The sequence below is a fragment of the Ambystoma mexicanum genome, chromosome 3q, assembly GCF_040938575.1.
Source record: "Ambystoma mexicanum isolate Mex_15411 chromosome 3q, UKY_AmexF1_1, whole genome shotgun sequence".
In the NCBI taxonomy this organism is placed as follows: domain Eukaryota; kingdom Metazoa; phylum Chordata; class Amphibia; order Caudata; family Ambystomatidae; genus Ambystoma; species Ambystoma mexicanum.
Window position 1 is genome coordinate 304288520 of NC_090926.1, and position 24236 is coordinate 304312755.

At 44.9% G+C, this 24236-nt stretch overlaps 1 protein-coding gene across 3 annotated transcripts in view; it reads left to right on the forward strand.

Moving 5' to 3' along the window:
• The window catches only part of KMT2D (lysine methyltransferase 2D), a 2224302-nt gene that overhangs the window by 2191146 nt on the left and 8920 nt on the right, over positions 1 to 24236 (forward strand). For all 3 annotated transcript variants that reach the window (XM_069653836.1, XM_069653837.1, XM_069653838.1), the window contains 2 exons: positions 20664 to 20737; positions 23285 to 23393. In XM_069653836.1, coding sequence (XP_069509937.1) covers positions 20664 to 20737; positions 23285 to 23393 — 183 coding nt within the window. The remainder of the gene's footprint in view (positions 1 to 20663; positions 20738 to 23284; positions 23394 to 24236) is intronic.

Genomic DNA, 24236 nt, shown 5'->3' on the forward strand with positions numbered 1-24236 from the left:
TGAAGGCAAGAAGTCTACCTGTGTCGGCCAGGGTCTGGAGGAGTGTTTATGAATGATGGAAGCCAAGTTGCTGTGTATCGCCCATAAGTGGGGGTACCTTGGCATAGTGCTTCTCAACACATGGAGCTGCCAGAGTTCCCATCTGAAGAAATCTTCAAGTGGCACAGCAGCCATGACAAGACTCCACTTTTCTGCACCAGAGAAGGTCCAGGGTTGCAGTCTGCAGAGGAAAACTAGCCATTGGGTTTCCCGCCAGCAAACACCGAAGAAAGCGTCCAGAGGGCCCAGACTTGGTGAGGGTCTGTAGTCCAGTTCAGTGGTTGTTAGTCACCAGAAGCCACCCTGTCGGACGTGCTGCCGTTGCAGAACAGAAGGTGGCCAACTGAAAAATGCTGAAACCCGACACCTTCTTCTCCAGCATATGGTTTGGCATGGATTCACATGCTCCTGAATATTCAGACAAGCAATTTCGCTTTAGCCTGAAAAAACTGCATTTCTCCTCTAAACCAATCACTGTCCGTTGTGTTATACTGCCCCCACCAAATGAGTGTCTCGTAAGCTCCTTCTCTGGTGGCCATCAGATTTTGTATGCAGGTTTCAGTGTTGGGAGTCCTCTCATCTTGCTCTTATACTATTGTTCAATTTTTCAAGCTTTTTGTATACATTTGTTTGTTTTTTCTCTGATAGACTGCCGGCAGCGGGGATCTGTTTATAGGCAAAGATCTGCTTCATCACCAGTTCTTTCATCAAGTTCGGAGGCCCAGGCTTAGGCCTACTTCACGCCTTAAACAATGTCCGAAGAGGAGTCTCTTCAAGATATGTGCAAAATGTGGACTAAGGAATGTCTGTCGAGGATCGGCACCTCAAGTGCTTGTATTGCCTACGTCTAGACCATGACGAGGAAGGATGCAAGGTTTTCTGCGGTTTTTCGAGGAAGACAAAAGATTGTTACAGCAGGGTAGCAGCGTGGCACAAGATGGGGAAGGCCTGTGATGCGGCCTTCGGGCACAGTCGGGCCTCATCCAGGACTGTCGGGGTCCCATGAGTGTGCACCCTCTGAGAAGAGGTAGAGTTCCTTTGAGGACGTCCCTTCCCTGGGGGTCCAAAAGAAGGCTGAACAGCACGCTATGGATCCCGCTGGGGTCGTCTCGGCTGCATGGCCCAGTTCGGGAAGGTCACATTCACCGCCTGTCTATGTCCAGGGTGAGCCTGCCAATTGGGGGTGCTCTTTCCAAGAGTAAAACCCTGACCCCTTTGAAGATTTGTCGCCCTCGGAGAAGGCAACAAAGGAGAAGTCCTCTCGCCCCCTGTCGACGACGCCATCCTCAACCAAGTCCATGACTTAGTCGGCGACTGCTTCAGCTTTCAGGACATCTACCCTGTCGACTATCATTACCCCCGTCGACAAAATCACCAGCTTCCACTTAGTCGACGATCCCGTTGACCATCACTACTTCAGGGTTCTGCACACACCTACACAAGCTCTGACGACCATTTGCCCGAGGGCTACTACTCTGACAACTAAGGGGGTCGTGTGACCATCTCCGTGGAAGATCTCCACTGGTTTAGCCTGATCTTCAGTCTAGACCAAGGAGACGCTTCGACCCAGAGCCGTTGCCAGTTGATTCGCTCACACCTCAACCAGCACCCAGGGACATGTCATTTGATATCATTACGACTCTCCACACCTTGGCATTGGAGATGAGACTGCCTGCTACTCCTGTGCCTGTCCCGACCCAGAGTCCCCCAAGGGTGCTGGTCAGAAGCCCTGGCCAGCCAATGCATAAGCCATGGGACCCTTAAAGCTTGAGATGTCAGCCGATTCCACTGCTGTATCAGCCTTTGACCCCTGTGGTGGTGGAGTCTTCCCCCCTCCGACAACGGTACAGATATGGACACTACTGTGACGCATACGGACGAGTCTGATTACTATGTCCCGGCAGATGGAGAGCGGTTGGTCCCGACGAGCCCGCCAAGGCCTCGCCACCAGATGAGGTTGGTTCATTTTAATCCATGATCTCGAGGGCCTCCGCCCTCTTCAATTTGGTACTGGAGATGGGAGGGGGTTCTCTTCCAACACCGGGAGTCCAGATGGAAGACAGTCATATCGATCCCTCTGCTGGTTGATGCTGGGGAGGAAGGGTTGGCCCTGATAAAGATGTAAAGTAGTGCTCCCCCTAGAGAGACAGACTGGAGAAAAAGTAATGGATAAATGAAAGCAATCCGTGAGGGATAGCCGCGTCCCCTGCACACTGTCTAACAGGCCGAACGGCCTAATGGAGTTGATAATCCGAAGATTATTTTGAAAGTTTATGAATTTCTTTATATTCAAAATACAGAAGATTTAGGAAAAACACATTCAATAGACAATTAGTGATCATCAACAGTAAATTCTGTTATTTATTTGTGTTTTCAAGTGCCCAACGCGTTTCGAGTCGAAAAAACTCTTCATCAGGGGCGACATATTCATCAAACAATTTCTATAAAAGGAAAATTATATACAATATATTAGTGCTTTAGATAGACTTAATGGTGAACAAAATCTAACAAAATCACATTTGTTATGAAGACAGTAATTAGCTTAAACATTTTAGCTGTATTGGTGGGTAACACATTCTATTGAAAAAAAGCCCAACATTACCCTAGTCTTTCCACATTCACCAAGTTAGTGTGATTATGCCACATATGTGTCTATATAGAAAATAGGTAGCTGCCCCTATATTTTGCCTTTGGCGCAGTGAATTTTGGGGGGATAATTTATTACTAAGGAGTGCAAATTATTGTGCTGCATTGATGCAAAATGACCTCTTACCTTGAGTTATGCTAATAACCAGCAAGGACTCAGAGGGTAGACGATTGTGTATTGTCCACTAGGCTCACGGTAACTAGTTCTTTTAAATCTGTGACCAATGGGGACCGATGGCAGAAGCGAATCTCTCAAGCCTAGAGAGAAGGAAAGATATTTTATAACAATGTATGTGAAAAGCTTTCTAAAAGAAAAAAATAGGCTTAGAGCCAAAAGTTAAGTGCGTTTACTAAGTAGTTTTAAAGTCCGGTCTAAATACTCACTTCGATTCACACCAGCAATCTAGGAGGAGTTCAGGAGCCGTAGAAAACGGCAGTTGAATGAGCCTCTCTCACATTTTGCGTGTTTTTATATTGTTAAGTGTTATGACGTCACTCGCGCATGCGTTGGCGGCGTCACGCTTACGCATGACGTCACCCGCGCATGCGCGGAGTGATGTAAACAATCCCCCATGTTGTGTATGAATTAAAATGCAGCATTCTACCATAGGCGATCCATATGCAGAAGCAACGATATCGATTTTTAATTATATGGCGTTACTTAGTAAAAAGTGATGGCCGTAGATGTGTATTTCTAATCTAAAATTTGAAATAGCGGTAATCCGTGAACCTCGATATGGGCAAAAGTGGGTCAAACGGGCTAATGATTAGGCTTTTGTACTAGGGCAACTGAAGAGAGTAGGTTGCTCTCTGAATTGTGATGTTATGTAATTATAATTTGTGTATATATCATCAACAATACTGTCGTGGAAACTTTGTTTAACACATTTAGCATTTTTCAGACCCTTATAAACGTTTCTTAGTTAATCAGTGGAGCATAAGGAAAACACACATTTCAATCACAATGACATAGCAGAATCCAAAAAAGGATAAGGTTTTGAATGTAAAGAATTAAACCGAAAATAGCTTCTAAAAGACATGTCATTGGTTCGGAAAGTTATATCTAGTGTAAGGTTGACCTATGTGAGTGAGACTAAGATGGCTACCTCCTTGTAGTGGGAGTTCATAGGAATGGCCCTAGAAAATAGTCCTCATTAATTCCCAGGGGTTTCATAGCGTCCAATTTGTTGATCCAGAAGAGTTCTCTTTGTGCAAGCTTTTTAGGAAGATTTTCTTGCCGTTGTAGGGGTGTCTGATATGGTCTCCTTTTATTACATTATTGCAATGTTGGCAATGTAGACATGCAAAGGTACCAAGTTTTTGTTTACTGAGAGTTGTCTGTGATGGTTGTTTTGGTTTCTCTGCCTTAATCAGTTGATCTTTCAAATTTCGCCCTCTTTTGTAAGCCATCATAGGTGGATCCGGGAAAAGCTGAGCAAGCGTATTGTCTGATTTAATAATGTCCCAGTTTTTGTGTATAATTCTTTTGATCTGATAGCTTTGGCTTGAGTATTTAAGTGTATGGATTAATCCCTTCTCGTTCTTCTTTGGATGGCCTTCCAATAGTGCATTTCTTTCCTGGGTTTCTGTGCGTATTATGGCTCTTTCTACCACTTCCGATGGGAATCCTCTATCCAAAAATCTTTGTTTCATAGTGTTATATTCTCCCTGGAGTGTATCTGTTTCTGAGGTGATTCTTTTGAGCCGTAATAATTGGCTGTAGGGTAAATTGTCTTTCAAATGCTTTGGATGGTGGCTTGTGTGGTGAAGACAACTATTCACATCCGTCGGTTTTCTGTATAATTTAGTTTTAAGTGAAGTCCCTGTTATTTCAACAGTGACGTCAAGAAAGTTCACATGTGGTTTGCCGATATCCATAGTGAAACCTATTCTTGTATTACAGGTATTTAGAAATTTCCAAAACTCTTGTAGTTCTGTTTCTGTGCCTTTCCATATCCCGAAGACGTCATCTATATACCTCTGCCAGCATTTGATCTTATTCGTCCAGGTTGGATTGTCCAATACATAATGTTTTTCAAAATGATACATGAAGATATTGGCGTAAGATGGGGCCACGGAGGACCCCATTGAGGTACCAGAAATTTGTAGGTAGACCATATCAGACACCCCTACAACGGCAAGAAAATCTCGTTAAAACAATTTGCAACATGTGATACCAAGAATGTAATTTATGCTATACGTTGCCCACAAACAGGAAAGTTAAAGACCGATGGACGGAGCATAAATCCTGCATCAGGACCAAAAATTGCAAATCCCCAGTCTATAGACATTTTGAAGAGAAAAAACACAATATCTCACAGTTGAGATTTGTGGTTTTGGAGGTCCTACGACCATCAAGTAGAGGTGGAAATCTTCCTAAAAAGCTTGCACAAAGAGAACTCTTCTGGATCAACAAATTGGACGCTATGAAACCCCTGGGAATTAATGAGGACTATTTTCTAGGGCCATTCCTATGAACTCCCACTACAAGGAGGTAGCCATCTTAGTCTCACTCACATAGGTCAACCTTACACTAGATATAACTTTCCGAACCAATGACATGTCTTTTAGAAGCTATTTTCGGTTTAATTCTTTACATTCAAAACCTTATCCTTTTTTGGATTCTGCTATGTCATTGTGATTGAAATGTGTGTTTTCCTTATGCTCCACTGATTAACTAAGAAACGTTTATAAGGGTCTGAAAAATGCTAAATGTGTTAAACAAAGTTTCCACGACAGTATTGTTGATGATATATACACAAATTATAATTACATAACATCACAATTCAGAGAGCAACCTACTCTCTTCAGTTGCCCTAGTACAAAAGCCTAATCATTAGCCCGTTTGACCCACTTTTGCCCATATCGAGGTTCACGGATTACCGCTATTTCAAATTTTAGATTAGAAATACACATCTACGGCCATCACTTTTTACTAAGTAACGCCATATAATTAAAAATCGATATCGTTGCTTCCGCATATGGATCGCCTATGGTAGAATGCTGCATTTTAATTCATACACAACATGGGGGATTGTTTACATCACTCCGCGCATGCGCGGGTGACGTCATGCGTAAGCGTGACGCCGCCAACGCATGCGCGAGTGACGTCATAACACTTAACAATATAAAAACACGCAAAATGTGAGAGAGGCTCATTCAACTGCCGTTTTCTACGGCTCCTGAACTCCTCCTAGATTGCTGGTGTGAATCGAAGTGAGTATTTAGACCGGACTTTAAAACTACTTAGTAAACGCACTTAACTTTTGGCTCTAAGCCTATTTTTTTCTTTTAGAAAGCTTTTCACATACATTGTTATAAAATATCTTTCCTTCTCTCTAGGCTTGAGAGATTCGCTTCTGCCATCGGTCCCCATTGGTCACAGATTTAAAAGAACTAGTTACCGTGAGCCTAGTGGACAATACACAATCGTCTACCCTCTGAGTCCTTGCTGGTTATTAGCATAACTCAAGGTAAGAGGTCATTTTGCATCAATGCAGCACAATAATTTGCACTCCTTAGTAATAAATTATCCCCCCAAAATTCACTGAGCCAAAGGCAAAATATAGGGGCAGCTACCTATTTTCTATATAGACACATATGTGGCATAATCACACTAACTTGGTGAATGTGGAAAGACTAGGGTAATGTTGGGCTTTTTTTCAATAGAATGTGTTACCCACCAATACAGCTAAAATGTTTAAGCTAATTACTGTCTTCATAACAAATGTGATTTTGTTGTTAGATTTTGTTCACCATTAAGTCTATCTAAAGCACTAATATATTGTATATAATTTTCCTTTTATAGAAATTGTTTGATGAATATGTCGCCCCTGATGAAGAGTTTTTTCGACTCGAAACGCGTTGGGCACTTGAAAACACAAATAAATAACAGAATTTACTGTTGATGATCACTAATTGTCTATTGAATGTGTTTTTCCTAAATCTTCTGTATTTTGAATATAAAGAAATTCATAAACTTTCAAAATAATCTTCGGATTATCAACTCCATTAGGCGGTTCGGCCTGTTAGACAGTGTGCAGGGGACGCGGCTATCCCTCACGGATTGCTTTCATTTTTTGCATATGTTTCCAGCCTAGATACCAAGGCTGTGTATTTTCTCCCCTGCACCTTGAACTCTGTAATCATTATTTGGAACAGTCCTCATTTTACAAATTTGAATTGTTATTAATTTGGTGTGCAAGTGTATTTACCAGTTTGTGAAAAAGTAATGGATCCCAGGGGCTGCCCCCAGGTGCTTGAGATCGCAGCCTTCTCCGGACTTTGTGGTGTCTGCAGCCGCTGGCAAGTGCTCGTCGAACCCATCCTCTTCAGCCATGGTACCTCCAGACCAAGAGGGGGAAGAAGCGTGATGCAGTGGCAAAGCACATCATTTACACCTCAGTCAAAACTGCTAATTTCCTGGCCATCTTATCCTGCTATGACGGGTAGCGCTGGTATAATCTCGTGCCCATTTTGGACTTCCTGCCGGGGGAAAAGGCGGAGGCCCTGGCCCTGTTCCAGCAAGGAGAGGTGGACTCTGATCACGCCATCAAGGTGACACTGGACATTGCGGATTCCAGGTTCTGCCAGATGGACAATGGGGTGTCCCTCCGGCGCCAAGGCTGGCTGAAGGATAAAACTTCAGGGCGGATGTCAAATCGAAGGTGGTGGACATGCCCTCTGATGGGGACAATCTGTTTGGCAAGACTGTGGACGAGTCTCTCCAGACGATTAAGACGGAGACAATGAGAGGGCAAGCTCAATGGGCATATTGCAGCAGAGAAGGTCATCCTTTCGGTCCTGGGGGAGGGGAGGTATTTCGGCAGGTCCCTCAAGGGGTGTAACAACCCCCTATTGTCAACCCTTCCGTTCGACTGAGGCCTACATGGGCCATTCACAGGCAGAGGACAGCGTCTTTGTCGCTCGCAGGGCAGGATCCAGACGCACAAGCAGGTCTGAACCGGCTGTGGATCCGGGCCCCCACTTTCACACACCAGTGGGCGGCCGGCTAGCGAACTTTGTCGACAAGTGGAAGAACATCACCATGGACAAAGGGGTGCTGGATGTTCTCCATCAGGCGCAAACCTTGGAATTCCAAAACAGGTGTCTTTGCATTCCTCCTGTGGCCCATCACAAACTGCACACGGCCGAGCTGCTGCAGGAGGTTCAGGCCATGTTAAGAAAGGGAGCAATAGAGCCTGTCCCTCTTCGACTCCGGAGTGTACTTCGATACCGACCGACACTGAAGTCAGGAGGGTTGTGGCCGATCTTAGACTGAAGGCACCTCAACTAGTATTTGAAGGCATGTAGGCACTCGCTGGACAATTCATACTGACAATTTAGAATCCTGGGGAGCAAAGATAACTAAATTCTGGTCAAAATTCAGGGGTCATCTAGCTGGGGCTACTCCTGTTGAACTGCATGCTGTTTCTGAATTTCAATGGGTGGCGCACATCTCAACTCTATATAACCTCGATCTTGAACCTAACTTGGAAATAGCTCTTCCCCCCCCCCCCTTTTACACAGACTTTGTTTGATGAGAAATTGTTATTAAAATGAGGAAACTTAAATCTTCTCTGGTTCCCGGGCCCAACGGTTTGTTAAATGTAGCCATGAAGGGCAAGCTTCTCCATTATGGGCACATATACTGCTAAATCTATTCAGGCAAGCAGAGAAAAGTGACTGCTCATCTCAAAGTTGGTACAAATCCATATTTAACTCTGTGCATAAAAAGGGAGATGGGAACGACCCCACACATTATAGGCTCTTAGGCATGTTAGATAAGAGTTAAAATATATTTTCTACCTTTCTCCTGGCAAAACCTACTGAGTGGGTATTGAAAAGTGGACTTCTAAAGCCTTTCCAGACAGGGTTCCATAAAGCACACAGCACTTTAGATAATATATGCGCGATTCAGCATTTCATGGCAGAGGCCAGTGATCGTCCCAATGGCAAACAATATTGCGGTTTCATTGTTTAGAGTAAAAAGCTTTTGACATGTTAATACGTCCGTGACTGTGGGATAAATTTTAAGCATGGGGGATAGATCCCCATTTGTTGTACTTTATAAAATTACTTTATGGAGGCACGACTGTTGCCGTTCACTTGACCCAGGAGGGGGAGATCACTGATGTTATCCCAACAAATGTGGAATTAAAGCAGGAATGCATACACGCTCCTCTGCTTTTTAACTTTTATATGTCAGACATGGTCATTGTACTGGAAAAAACAAGAACCCCCTGGCCCCCTAAACTTAATGTAGTCCCCGTTTTGTGGCTCAGCTACACGACCCGACCCCATTGGGACTTCAGCATTCACTTAACGTGCTTGCAGAGTTTGCATTGGCAAATAACAAGCAGATCAATACCAAGAAAACAAGTCATGCTACTTGCAGGAAACTTCCCCAGTATATTTTCGTTCACATGGGAACTGGGAGAGGATACGCTAGCAGTGGTAGAGAGCTATATCTATCTGAGCTTTTCTTTAAAATGAAATCCCATTCTTAACCTCTATAAAGAATATATAGTCCTTAGGATTTGGAGGAAGTGGTTAATCATCAAGCATTACATTTCCAGCAAAGTGGGTAATAACTTGGAAGGCCACCTTAACATCTATCGAATGAGCATTATACCTGCAATAGTATACCAAATTTGCTCCTCTGACTCTTAAGAGATTTATGATCTATTTACGCTCCAATATACTGCCTACAGCAGAATATATGGGCTCCTGGAAGAACATCCCCTTGGGAGCCAGACAATGTTGTGTCTGTCATTCACAGATTGAATCCGACCGACATATTCTGACAAGGTGCCTGCTATTGCACTCTATGTAGAGCACTATGGAAATGGTGAGGTACACCGAAAGCATTGACGCAAACCAATTTTGGAATACGCTGTATCGAACAGAGTCCATTGTTATTACTGCGGCAGTTTATAACATATGGGCTTGTTTCCCTGCTGGTTTTAATTATTTTTCTATGCTGATCTTGGGTATTGTTGAATGAATATTTGATATTAACTTGATTATATTGTGCATATGCAAACAAAGATGTTTTTTTAGAACTGAATGTTAAGTGAATGTAAATATTTTTTGACTGTGCTTAGTTTGTTTTTAACTAAATACACAATAAACAAAAAAAAAAAGAAAAGGATTTGAAATCCCAGAAGTTCAGGATGGTCGTGTTGCAGCACGTGCTCGACAAGCTGGGAGGGTATTTCCTTGCTACCTTGCACCTGAAGAATGCCTACTTTCACGTATCCATTCATCCAAAGCATCGAAAGTTCCTGTGTTTGTGGTCCAGGGATGGCACTATCAGTTCAAGGCCCTGCCCTTGGGCCTAAAATCGGCACCAAAAGTATTCACTAAGTGCTTGGCTCCGGTGGCAGCGCATCCACGTCTACCCTTACCTGGATGACTGGCTCATCCACTGCCATGCACTGGCAATCCAGCACACTGAGCGGACCATTCGCCTTCTCATGGAGCTCAGATTCTCCAACTATCCCAAGTCCTGTGTGGAGCCATTGCAGAACGCTCTGTTCCTGGGTGCCTGTCTCCACACGTTTGCCTACCTGGCTACCCCTCGCAGGAGAGGGTGACTGCCATCCTGGGGAAGGTGTGTGCCTGTCAGTGCGAGCCATTAAGTTGCTGTTGGCGATGATGTACTCCTGCATCCACCTCGTTCCATTCTGCAGGCTCCGGATTAAACCTCTTCAAGAGTTCCTGGATGCGGAGTGGCTGCAATCATGGGTGCTTGGGCTGACAATACCACCTTCAGCTAGGAGTTCAGACAGGCTCTGCAATGGTGGGGTGTGCGCCCACATCTGACGCAGGGAGCTCCTTTTCAGATCCCACTGAACCAGGTCACGGTCACCATAGATACCTCTCTGGAGGGTTGCGGGGGTCCACACCGGACAGTAGCACGCCAGAGGCCTCTAGCGCCTGTCAGAAAAAGACCTTCACATCAACACTCTGCAACTCGGGGCAGTCTTTTGGGCCATCCAAGAAACTCATGGTGGCAGCAGTAAAGACACACAAGTGATCACAGTTCAAGGATGTTTATTGAACAATGAATGCAGTGTGGAAAATGCCTAAGCTAAACCTAAAATCTAAGATGGGAGCAAGCGTCGACCATCAAATGAAAAATTGTTTTTTAAATTTTTTTATTTATTTCATTTGTTACACGCCCAGACCCTTGGGTATCACAGCGGGGATAAAGACAGCTTAATAACATTCTTATACAGCGTTGCAAAAACTTGATACACATTTTTGTACAGTGTTGCAGCAGACAGAATACTATACAAAGTATTACAGGTGAGTAGTAAGCGGTACATGAAGTTGCTCATATGGTGAGGTGGGAGAATTATAAAAGGCAGGCCTGGTCCATCAGAATTTGTTGAACAGGCATGGTTTCAGGGATTTCTTGAATCTAGATAAGGTTTCCTCATTTTTGATTTCCAGTACTAGGGAGTTCCAAAGGGTAGGGGCGAGGATTCTGAAACTTTTTCCTCCCGCTTTGGTGCTTTTGTGGCACAGGATTTCTAATAGTGCCTTATTGTTGGATCTGAGAGCTCTGTTGGAGGTTTTTTTCTTTCTAGCGTTGTTGAGGTAGCTCGGAGCTTTATTGTTGAGACATTTGTATGTGAAGCATAAGGCTTTAAATATAATTCTGGCTTGATGGGCAGCCAATGAAGTTCTCTCCTAATGTTAGAAATGTGGTCTGATTTCCTGATACCTAGTGCTTCTCAAAGCGCTTTGTTCTGCAGCAATTGTAGTTTACGTGTATTGGCATTCAGGGTTCCTAGGAGGAGGACGTTGTAGTAATCAAGCTTGGATAGTATCAGCGCTATGGCTAGTGTTATGCAGTTGGTAGGTGTGAGGAATTGGCGGCTCAATGTGATGAGTTTGGCTGTGAATGCCGTGGAGGATGAGAGGGCTGATATGTTTACTCATGGTGAGGTTGGCATCTATATAGACGCCAAGAGTTTTGACATGCTTCAGTACTGGTATCAGAGTGCCATCTATGTTGATCTGTGTGTAATCAGAGTGGAGGGAGCGAATTCTGGCTTGGGAACCTAAAATGAGGACCTCAGTCTTCTCGTCATTAAGACAGAGACTATTCAGTGCCATCCAGTTTTGAATGCTAGAGTAGATTTTGTTGATGGTCTGGGTGTCTTGGGCATAGTCCCCTGTGATAGTGATGAGGATCTGGGTGTCATCTGCGAAGTTAGCGCAGATTACACCCATATCATCTAGGGCTGAGAATAAGAGTTTGGTGTAGGCGTTATACAGTGTAGGGGAGAGGCATGATCCTTGGGGTACTCAGATGGGGACTGCTATCGGATCAGCCGCATATTTTCCAATGGTGACTCTGGATGTTCGAACAGCTAGGAACGATTTGATCCAGAGGGTAGCAGCGGTAGAGAAAGTAAAGTCTTTGGCTAGTGTGTCACAGAGTTTGTCGTGGTCTACAAGGTCGGACGCTGCTGATAGGTCAAGCAGTAGCAGTATGGCCATTTTTCCAGTCTCTGATAATGTCTACTTGAATTTTAATGTCAGTGAGAGTGGTTTCAATGCTATGGTTCGGTCTGAACCCTGATTGTCTGGCTCCTAGGCGATTATTCTGTTCCAGATGTGATTGAATTTGGTTACGTGCTATTTTGTCGATAATTCTGAGGAGGAATGGGACTGTGGTTATAGGCCTATAGTTGGTCGGGATTAGTGGGTCAAGTGTTGGCTTTTTTAGTAATGGTGTGATCCATGCTTGTTTGATACTAGCTGGGACCAGATTAGAACTGAACGGTGCATTTACAAAATTAGTGATGATGGGGGTAAGGGTTGGAGCACATCATTTGACTAAGTGTGCTGGGAACGTGTCTCCTTTGCAACTAGAGGCCTTAAGTTTGGTTATGGTATTTAGTACGGTTTCTTGGGTAACTGAAGCAAAGTGGAAGATGGGGGTACTACGTACTGAGGGACTGGTTTCTGCCGAAGTATGTTTGTCTTCTAGTAATTTTCTTTTGGCGATGATTTTCTTTTGTAATAGTTGGATTTTAGTATCGAGCGCCTCTTGAATGGTGGTGCACCATTCTTTACTTGGTTGAACAGGGTTGATGGGGTTTTCCTACTCCTTGAGGATGGAGAAGAGTTCTTTTGCGTCTGAGGATGCATTACAGATCCTGGTATTGATGGCATTAGCTTAATGTGCAATGATGGCTGCCTTACAAACTTTATTTGCGGAATTGAAGGCATCCATTGTTTTGGGAGTTTGAGATTTGGTGTAGCAATGCTCGAGCACGCATGTAGTGCGTCCAAGCACTACTAGTTCCTTGTCAAACCAGAATGAGTTTTTTTTTTTGTCTGAGCGTCTAGTTTTAGTGACACAAGGTGCTAGAGTATCTATTGTATTTGTGAGGCAGTTACAGTCGGTGTCTGCCAGGGCGCATGGGATGTCATTAGTAAACATTTTGTCTGTAAAGGTATTCTTTAGAATATGGTTAATGTTTTCAGCTGAGAGTTTGCGAATGTTTCTGGTAACATAGGTTTCCAGGGTGGTTGGTCTAGCAGGCACTAGTTCGATGCATGCGATAGTGAATTTGATGCTATGGTGATCTGTCCGGGGTAGAGGGGTGATTGATTCTATGGAGACAGTGGTATTGAGGGATAATACCCAGTCCAAGATTCTACCTTTATTATGAGTGGGCGCATTCAATAGTTGTGTGAATGACATGTCTTTGAGGGCCGTATGTAGCACTTCTGCTTGGTGATCATGGCTATCGTTGAAGCCAGTGTTTAGTCGCCATGGATGATGGATTTTGTTTTGGGTTTGACCAGTGGAGTAAGTAGTAATGGTATATCTATATCTGGTTGAGCGTTTTTATTAGGTGCTCTATATATCGTTAGTAGGTTGATCGTGGTTTTGTGGTTGGTTAGCAATTTTGGGAAGTAAGATTTTGTATCCCTTTGGATTATCAATGGGGCATGCTCTTAGTTTGGGATGAATTGGCTACTCCGCCGCCTATCGCTTTGGTTCCATCCGTTCTGAGGATTGTGTAATTCAGTGGTATGGCAATGGTGAGAGTAGGTCCAGAGGCTTGGTGGATCCATGTTTCGGTCACTATGAGCATATCTAGATCATGATCAGTTATGTAGTCATGTATTTCTGGGGCATGAGCAGCTATGAAATGTGCATTGGTGAGTGCTAATTTACATTTAGTAATGGGTTGAGTTAGAGGTTTGGGTAATGAGTGGGAATTGCTGACTGTTTGGTGTGGTTCGTTACTTGCCGGTGTTTGTGGGAGTCTTTTTCAGCGATATGTGGGGGGGAGGTCCGTTATCAGCGTCATAGGTGTAGTCTTCGATTTGGGAGGGGGGTCCGTTGTCTGAGTCATAGGTGTGGTCTTCCATTGGGAGGTGGCATAGAGGATTGAGCGTTTAAAGGTGCGTGATCTAAGCCTTTGATTTCTGGTGGCGATCCGTATTGCGTTTGGTTTGCCTTGTTCTGTGTTGCTCTGGTCTGTATTGAGACGACTTGGGGTAGGTTGTGGCCGTGAGCTGGGTCGGTCACATTTTGCTGCAACTAGATTGGTGTGGGGGTTACTTTTAGGTTTGGTATTTTTGGTGAGAGTATTTAGGTTCCAGGATGATCTAGCTATTTGGCTATTGAACATTTCCCTCCATGGATTAGTCTGGTCGTGGTAAGAGTGGAATGGTTTGGTGTTGGGTAGAAATGGTGTAGGGCAGGGGATGGGGTGGTGTCTTGGACATGCTGGTCTGCTGAGACCATCTAGAAAGACAGTGAAGTGAGATACTGTGCAGGGCAGTTCGGCTGGTACAATGCAGAATGGAAACATGATGAGGGTACACCAGGCAACATGTCTAGTTGTTGGTAGAGGATAGGCAATATGGTGGCCATGACTTACTGCTACAGTCGAACTGGGTTAGGCTTGGTGGGCGAATGGCAATGGATGGCATAGATTTCTTAGTTCCACAGGTAGGTATCCATAGGTGTTTTACACAATTGATACACTGAGCTAGTATTGCTCGCATAATCCTAGACGGGTCCTAGCAATTGACCGTATTGTAGGTAGGTTAGTTATATAATAGTCTGTTGCATACATTTCTGAGAAAAATTGCAACAAAAAACGCAAGTAGCAATAACATAGGTCGTAAATTGTAGTCGTTTTAGGAAGAGCGTTCTGTTATGGCAGTTGCATAAGGCTCTAGTTGTCGTAGGTTATATCAAACATATTACGGTAATCGAGTCCTGAGCAGCTGTGAAAGTCAAATGTGAAGAGTGCTACAGTGAATTTCTTGTTGTTTAAAGTTTGAATAGTAATGTACAGTTCAGCAGAGTATTTCTGTGCATGACATGCGGGCAATAGATATATTTTCTCGTACGTATTACTCCCAGTTGTGCTAGGCTGGTCATCGAGAGACTTTCTGTGGTCAAATGGGGAGAGTGGTTTTGTTCCTAGAGTTCAGGATGCGGCTCCTCGCGGCCACACCGCAGACAGGCCCTTTGGTTGGCCCTTCTGTGCGGAACTTCCTGATGTCGGCTTCCGCCTGACGGTCGACTTAGTCTCCGGATATGCGGGCGCTCAGCCAATCAAAGGCTGTGGATCCAGGGGCAGGTCCGGCCATAGATTCAAACAAAAAAAGTGGCAGCCATTAACCACGTTACTTTACTGAAATGCCAATGCGATTTTCAAGACGGGTGAGGTTTAGCAAGATGCCGTAGGTAAACGGAGCCCCTGGTCTGTTGCACTGCTTTTCAGAAGAAGGTAGCAGCTTGTGTCAGGGATCTTGAAAATGTCAGGCGGGGGGAGCAGGAGGACGATAATGGAGCGTCGCTGGTGGGGTGGGGTCCTACCCTTCGTGGGGGCTGCTGCCCTGACTTCAGCGCTGCTTGCAGTGGGAGTAGAATGGAAGTTCCGGCGCAGATAGGCCCTTTTGTTGGCCCTTCTGTGCAGAACTTCCTGATGCCGGCTTGCACCCGACGGTCGACTCCGTCTCCGGATTGTGTCAAAATAAAAGGGCCTATACTAAGAAAAACCTATTGCCAAGTCCTTACAACTAAATACTGAAAGTGTGTGATAGGGTATCAAAAATAAAGGAAACTGTGTTCAAATAATAAGTCAGGATGTGATTGCCTTGAGGTCTCCATTCCCCACGTTTTTAGCACGGGACAAGGTGGGACTTTAGAACATAGCACACACTCGAGCTTTCTCAGCGGGAGCCGACCGTTCAGTTCCATCTATCTGGTTCTTCGATGGTAGTCTCTTTTCATTAAAAGTCTCTTTCCTTTGAGGACCTGATGTTTTCTACAACAAACAAGCATAACGTTCTGCTTCACGTATACTTTGTGTGACAGCTTCACCCCTATGTCCCCCTCTTCTGGGCGCAAACCCCTTAGTAATTGTATTCAACAACTTCCCTTCTCAGTGAACTTTAGGTGATAGTTTCCCACCCCTGGATCTCCTTCCACTGGGCTCAGATCCCAAATGACAAGAGGGACACTTTCGTTCCCCTTATCTTGCTATATTTCTCGCTTTCACGAATGTTAATGTCTTTTTAAACAGGTTTTTGGGCTTTGAACCACATTACTGGTTTCCCTCTGCCGGGTTCACTCTTGCCACCTTTTGCTTGTTGGTTTCCCTCTTTCGGGTTCACTCTCACTGATGGTGACAGTTCATAGTGGGACTTTGGACTTCGCCCCTTCTCATTAGCATCCCTCTGCCGGGTTCACATAATCTTTACGAAATACAGTTCATGTATTAATGTTGATCATGCGAGATTCACCTCCCTTAGCTTTCGCAATCATCTGCCGGTCAAAGACTATTGACGACAGAGGATTTTACAAGACCCCTGTATGACCACTTTGACCTCTTTTTGCCTCTTTGCTAGGGCTTCTGGTTACGGTAGTCTTTCTACCATCTGGTAATCACTCAGTTTCCTGCCTGAGCACCCACATGGTGCCGGCCGCCTCTGTCGCTGGTCCCACCCCCTCCCCTCTTTAGCTTCTCAAAGTTCAATTTAGCTGTTGGCTACTTTTCATGCAACAGTTCGGTTTCAATTCTCCCCTCGACTCACTGGCTCTGGTGAACCACTTGCCTTTCTTTATCCTTGGATTCGAAGGTTGGTACCACTGGGACAGACGTCCTTCCCCAGCTTGGTTATAAGCGGAGAAGGGTCTTGCGTACCGTAGACATCTGCTGCAACACACGCTGGCCTTTCTTCGCGGTCTTATCCTTCAGTTTCCGGATTTCATGGGCTTGGCTTGGAAAGGGCAAGGTCACTTCTCTGCTTGTAAACCATTCGGTCTGCGCCGTCTTTCTCCTCCTCTTGAACCGCCGTGCTGAGTTAGCTCTTACATCGTGCGGACTGCCTTGCTCCTATCGTGCTCTGGTTCTCCACCTTTTAGCCCCAGGAGGAAAGTAAAGGTCTGTCAGGTGTGTGTGATTAGGGTTAATTGCCTGACTCTGCCTGACCCTTCAGTTGGGCATATCAGGTAACCAGTTTTAACATGTCTGTTTTTTATCATAGTGCACAAAAGTGTTCATATTGAAAAAGGTGGGGGTGACATGAGGAATGTCATTCGTCCTAGGGATTTCGGTCAACTCAGGAGGCTGAAATGGGTAAGGTTCATGAAACAAACGAGAATTAGAGTTATTAAAGAGTTATTGTGATCTGAACAGGGGGAATTGTGGGAATGGTAGTGTGTTGTCTGAGCAGATTGAGAGTGCAGGAAATAATAATCAAAGGGATGGGAAAGAGAATGACTGGGATTCTGGGAGTTGTGGTTCTCGAGAGTAACAGGGTTTGGGCTCATAGGGGTTTCGCCAGGTTTGTAGGGGGGGCGGAAATTGAGTGAGGGAGCTTCTTTGGCAGGAAGAGGGGTAGATGTAGCATGACCAAGGAAAACCTCTGTGACTTTGTCCTCCTCACTTTCCACTTCGGTATTATACTGCGTCTCACCTTGGATATTTCCCCAAGCATAACCCTGGGCTCCCCTACCCAGATGATACTCCCTCACTCGTCCACCCCTTGGGTTGAGATCTCAGAGCGCCAGCTCACCCCTGGCCACCTGAATAAGGGTTTCCCGTGGTCTTCCTGGGAGAATACCTTGGGGTTTCTCACAGCCGTCAAATCATTCCTGCCTCAACTGCGGGGGAAGTGGTAAAGGATCTACACGGACACCACCACCATGTTCTACAACTGGAAACTTTTGGGATGCGCTGTCAGGCCACAACAGATCTGGTACCCGGACCTGATCCATCTGTCAGGGTCTCTGTCCATGCGGCTGCCTCCATTTCCCTGTATTATCTCTAGAGAAAATGGAACAATAATGCACCGTGGAACAGCTGCACTGAGCCTCGCAGCTTGGCTCCTGCAGCCCGGGGGTTTGGGCATTATGCCCTGCCACTGGAATGCAAGAAGACCCTGGCCAGGGCTTCCTCTACGTTGTCGTGCTACAGCCACAAGTGGAAATGCTTCTCAGTATGGTGCAGGACTCGGAAGATTACACTGCTGCGGATCACAGCCCTGTAAAGTCTGGCCTAGGGCACGCCTTACACCGGGACGCCTATTATGCTCTCCATGTGGTTGCACAGGCTCATCAAGGATTTCAGAGGCCTCTTCAGGACTTTTACACCAGTGAAGTCTTGTGCTCCAGCTTGGGACCTCAACATGGTTTTGACTAAGTCCATGGGGGGCCTTTTTGAACCATCAAGCCTCTTTGAAGTTTCTCTTGTGGAAGACAGCTTTCCTAATGTTGATCACCTTGTCCTAGGGTCTGGGAGATCCGGCCCCCCTCTTGCAAGCAGCCGTGCTTGTCCTTTTACGGTACAAGGGTGGTGCTGCGCACCCATCCCACCTTTATGCTGAAGATTCCTTCAGAATTCCACCTCAACAAGCCTTTGGTTCTACCAGTCTTCTTCCAAGAACCCTTCCACACCATTGGAAAGGACTTTGCATTCACTGGACGTTGCTCGTAGCTTGAAGTTCTATGTGGCACGCACAAAGGATTTTCGGAAGACATCGCGACTCTTGGTGAATTTTGGACCTGTGAATCACGGGAATGCCCTATCTAAGGCTTCCATGGGGGGGATAACCTCCCCCAAAAAAATACGAGTTTTTCGAAAAAAAAACGGCGATGAAAAATACTGCGGCGAAATAACGTAGAACCATCTGAAGCTGGCCACCAGGGGTGGAGCTTAGGGTGATGACTGTCATTGGATGGCGGCAGTATGACCCAAAGGATAGTGATTGGTTTAGAGGAGAAATGCAGTTTTCAGGCTAAAGCGAAACTGCTTTACTGAGGATTCCCAGCCTGACTGGGAATATTCATGAGCATGAGAATCCATGCTAGACCCATGCTCTAGAACAAGAGTTACAGGTACGTTTCTTGTTCCTTCTGCCACTGCACCCGTCGCCACTGAAAGTCATCGACCACCAAAGGACTTATCTTTATCCAAGCCTTGCAGGGTCCACAGCAAATTTAATCTTAGTAGGACATCCACAGGCAGCCTAACAACCAGAGACAGTTGCGACAGACCTGCATTGCTGCCTTTATGACACTGCTTGGTTCCCTTCTCCTTCTGTACCCTGACATCGCAGTGACAAATTCTTCCAGTGGGGGTCAATCCTTGAGGGGCATTGTCTAGTGAAACCGAGAAACTCCATCACTTCGCCTTCCAAGGTGCCCAAGTTACTGTGATGAGGAAGTGCATCTTCCATCCTCGTGATTCATCCAAGTGTCCCAGATTAGTTATGGATCCTGTTTTCCTGTGCCTTCCCAAGTACTCTGGGGTAGTGGGATCTGTAGAAAGAAAAACAGACTATTAATGAGCTTATGTGGTCTGTGCTGTAATATACAACCTAAAGTACACCTTAACACCTTAACTTTTCCTTACAGGTTGCCCAGGTGGGGGATTCTCACACGATATTGCATTTTTATCTTAAAGAAAACATTCCGCCTATGTTCTCATTATTTGATTGGTTTTCTACAGTAATGTCTTATGAGGTTAACCCTTGCCTAATAATTTGTATGCTTTTTAATAACCGTCAGCAGTTGGTGCAATACAATTAAATTTAAAGGTAACAGTGGTACCACCTAATACTGTATATTAATTTAACTTGCCTGTTTAGAGTTCTAGGACAAAGTGAATCTTATTTATTTGTGTATATATACCTGACCTTTATCCTTTAATAAAAGGACTATATTATCACCTAACATAGGGTGTGGACATTCCATTGTGGGGGGCGTGGGGATTCACTATACCTAAAAACCAGCCTGCATCCCCTCCTTTGCGTCTCAGCCTTGGTTGCTCGTCCATAGCTACCATTACAGAACCTTGGCTGCAGTGCTCTCTACCCCAAATGTATAGTGGGCAGGAGTACATGTAAACCTCCTCCAGTCTTTAAAAATGTATGTCTGGTTTTCTTTTCCTCCACCTACCCACCTGGCTATTGTCACTATATCTTGTCTGCTCATCCTTAGAGAGCAGATCCACATTTTATTATAAGGTTGTGGAGTGTCTTAATTGACATTTACATTTTTTATGAAAATTCCTGGAATTAAGCAAGACTACTCCACCTCTACCATTTTAAGCAAGGTTTAGGCTTTCGTTTTGTTTGGGTGTTTTGCCCCAACTTAAGGTTAGTGGTTGTATAGCCCTTCAGTTTATTGCACAAAAAAACGCCTTAACAGTAATGGAGCTTTAATTTGAGGATTCCTTTACTACTTTGTTTAATCAGGATTCCTAATGTCGCAGCCACTGGTAAAGCTGGTCTTCCTATGGCTATCTTTGCCGGTAGCTGGTAAGACATTTCACCCTGCATGAGAGGCCCTTTGTAGAATGATAGTAGGGGATGAATTTGCTCTAAGCTCTGGACTGCCTTCCTGTACAATGACAAGTGAGATGCAGACACCCGTTTTATTATTTCTTTGTTGTTGATGATCCGCATTTCATTTTCAGAATCGAGGAATTTACATGTTCCGGATCAACAATGAACATGTGATTGATGCTACGTTGACAGGTGGCCCTGCTAGGTAAGTGCTTTGGATCTGTCAACATATTACCCAAAAAGCCCTTGGTCAAATTACCTTCGTACTTGAGTTGGTGGAACTATGGCATGAACTAGGTCTGTGTACTTTACGTGTGTGCGTGCGTGTGTGTGTGTGTGTGTGTGAGAGAGAGATTGTTTGGTTGTAAACAAAACTGAAGGCACATAATAATCTGATTGACCACTACAGGTTGGGCAGCATGGAGGTGTTGGGGAGATGTATCATTATTGTGCTTCATCCCCTCTCCAAGTGAGTCCCCCAGCACTTTTTGCTGGACTTCTGGACCTTTTTCCTTTAATCCTGAATGAGTGGAGCCTTTTTCCACTGTATGGGCTGCGTCTTTTGGAACTCTATTCTTTGTAATCTACCTGTACTATGGTGTCTGTCTGCTTCATAGCTCTTAAAGGCATATGTGTGTTACTAATGCAGCTCAATGCTCCTTATGGGCAGTGTTGCTGGGGGCACCTACGATCCTCTAAGATTATTTTTCTATATCCTCATTTAACTACAGTTCTTAAGAATACTTAATATCTCTCCCAAAACACGATAGTCTGAGAGATTGGCACACACCACCTTCAGTGGAGTGCCAAAGGAATACCTTGTATCACCCTTCTCTCTGCTCCTGTGACTTTTTAGTCACATAGACAATCACCTAGTTATGGCTGGTGGCAGTGGACGTGTTCTAACAACTATTGTGTATTTTGTAAACCACAGGCTGCGTCCGCAGCCTCGGTAGTGCACAATATGGGCACCCAAGTACCAACTTGTGGGCTCCCTTCTTTTTTCACCATTACTAGCATAGTTCTTTGTTAGCCCGTCTACCATTTTGGTAGGGGGAGGTCTGTGTGTGTTTTGCCTTTGGCGGTAACCAGTAGGTATCCCTGCCTAGGCTCCAGAGTGTCTGGGCACGGAGGAAGTGGAAGGGGAGTCTTCGACCCCCCCACCCCCTCTGTCGTTTGTCTGCAAGAGTGCCTGAATAGGACCAGCTCCCACAGGGGGGAGGGGTGGGGAGACCTGGCTGTCATGATTGGACAGCCAAACGCCCCTTTCTGTAAAATGCTGAGGGATTGCAGAGGAGTGTGTGCTGGAACTGTATATAAGGTGAGGCTTCTAGAGTGTAAAGCAAGTTGACCACAGGAAGCAGAAGTAACCGAAGAAGATGAACCTCCGCAAATGCCCACACAGTGCTCCTGAGTTGGCATTCACATTGGGCCTTGCCTGCTCAGGCCCTAGCATGTCTACACCTCTGCTGCCAGCAGGACTTTAGGAAAACTCCCCTAACAGGAGGGTAAATGAATACATAGTGATGGGTCAGTAAGAGGGAGGCAGTGCAAGTGGAGTCCAAACTGTAGAGAAGTTTCTTGATGAACAAGTAGACACACATTTTGTATTGGACCACCATTTTAGTTTGTGGTATCTTGTCTGTTAAGCCTTCAAATCGGACACTCCTTGGATTATAGCAGGGAAGATGAGTCTTCCCATGTAGTCCCTTACAAGGCAATTCAATAGGTTAATGACTGAGGATACAGGCCAGTGTGAAGGTAATGAATCCTTTCCATAATGTAGGGAGTTTAGGAGTCTAGCCAATGGATTGGAGGCTAAGGATGCCATGCAGTAAGTTGGGGGGTTGAAGGTCGTTGAATTCAAGATTCAGCAAGCAATTCAGTGAATTGGAATGGATGGGTTCCAGAAGGTATTTAGTGTGTTTTGGGCCGAGAATGCTGCCCAATCGGTTGGTGAAGGCATAGGGAAATTGTTGTGGTGCGAAGCAGTGAGTTTTTCTTAGTTGCACACTGAAAAGGCTGCCTACTGAGGTTGAGTTTGAGGAGTCCTGTTAACTGGCAGTTGCGGGGTACCAAATAATTTCGGGGGATAAGAACTCAGCTAGTGCTTTAAAGTCTGAAATGTTCAGCACTTTTGTTCTTTACAGTGATGGCTGAATATACTGTCCAGTTACTTAGGCACAGGGATAGAAACTTGGTTGGTTTTGAGTGCAGGGGCAAGGCGAGGGACGAGAGCAGGCATGTGCTAGCATATAGGACATTCCCAAAGGGTCTGCCTAACTGGCTTGTGTGGCCAGTTTTTAGGGAAGTGTGGGTACGTTTCATTGTTATTGATAGTGTGTTTTACAAAGCACTATTCACCACACGTTGTACCACAAATACAAACCCATTGTTCCCCCAGATAGCAATCCCTTTGTGTCAAAATGTTAATGTTGATTTTTTATTGTGAGCTATTATGTTATTGGTGCCCGCCCCTTTTATTTGTCACTACCAACTCAGAGGAAGAGGTGTTTAACTTAAAGGCAGAGAATAAAGTTTTTTGTTTAAGGCTGACAAAGCTATGCTGCATCTTAGAGATGGTGCCATTCAATTAAATGAAGTTTGAAGAGGCCTTCTGAATACGAAGCGTAGTCTTCACTCTTGTGGTATGTGGGAAGGGAAGCAGTTCGTCGCCCTCTGCATGAAACGTGGCAAGACTTAATGTAGCCTTCTGTGACTTTTTTTTTCTTCTTTTGATCTCCTTATATAGGTACATTAACCATTCATGTGCCCCCAACTGTGTGGCAGAGGTTGTGACGTTCGATAAAGAAGATAAGATAATTATCATATCGAGCCGCCGGATTCCCAAAGGAGAAGAGGTGGGTGAGGTTCTTAAAGACTCCTCTTACTCTGGCATCCTGCTCCCCTATTCTCTGTGACTGGTTAGCAGTGTCTGCATCTGCCGCCAGGCCAGGCAGGCACTGTCAAATATATCTCCTTAAAAGGGTAAAGGTCCACACTGTGTGCCTGTGTCCCTCTATGTGCTGATTCCCAGGCCTTTATTATGAATCCACATGTCTCTGTCGCCAGTGTTTTACACATCTGCACCCACAAAGGGCAATTGTTGGCAAGGGCGATTTTTGTCAATTTCTTTCTTTTTTTTTAAATTGGGGGTTCCGCCCATCTACCCTCACCCAAACATTTGTATTTTAAAAGAAAAAAGTTGACAAAACCCCACGCTGAAAACTACATGTTGAAATTGCAGACATTTAAAACACTGGTGGCGAAAACACATGTATCCATAAAAAAAAGACTTGGCAATCTTCAGCAAGTTAGCCTTGTGAACCCTCACAATTCTAACTTGTGTGTTAAAACACACTGGAAAACACCTTCAGGGACTCCAAAGTAACCCCTGTGCCAAACAAACGCTCCAAAGTGCAAAAAGCCGAAGCTTACTCATTGTAAAGGTTTGCTTACCTCGTTCAGTGCCTGGTGGACTTGCATTTTATCTATGTAGATCACACTACGATGTTTTAAGTGTTGCTCAGGGATTTCTGCACAATTAAACTTTTATGAAAAGCAGCATCTTAATGTTGGGCTTTTGTTTTGAACATGTGTACGGAGTGCTGGTAAGCTTTGGCTTTTTGCACTTGGTTTGCTTGATGCAGGGGTTACTTTGGAGTCCCTTACAATGTTTTCCAGTATGTTTTAACACTTACATA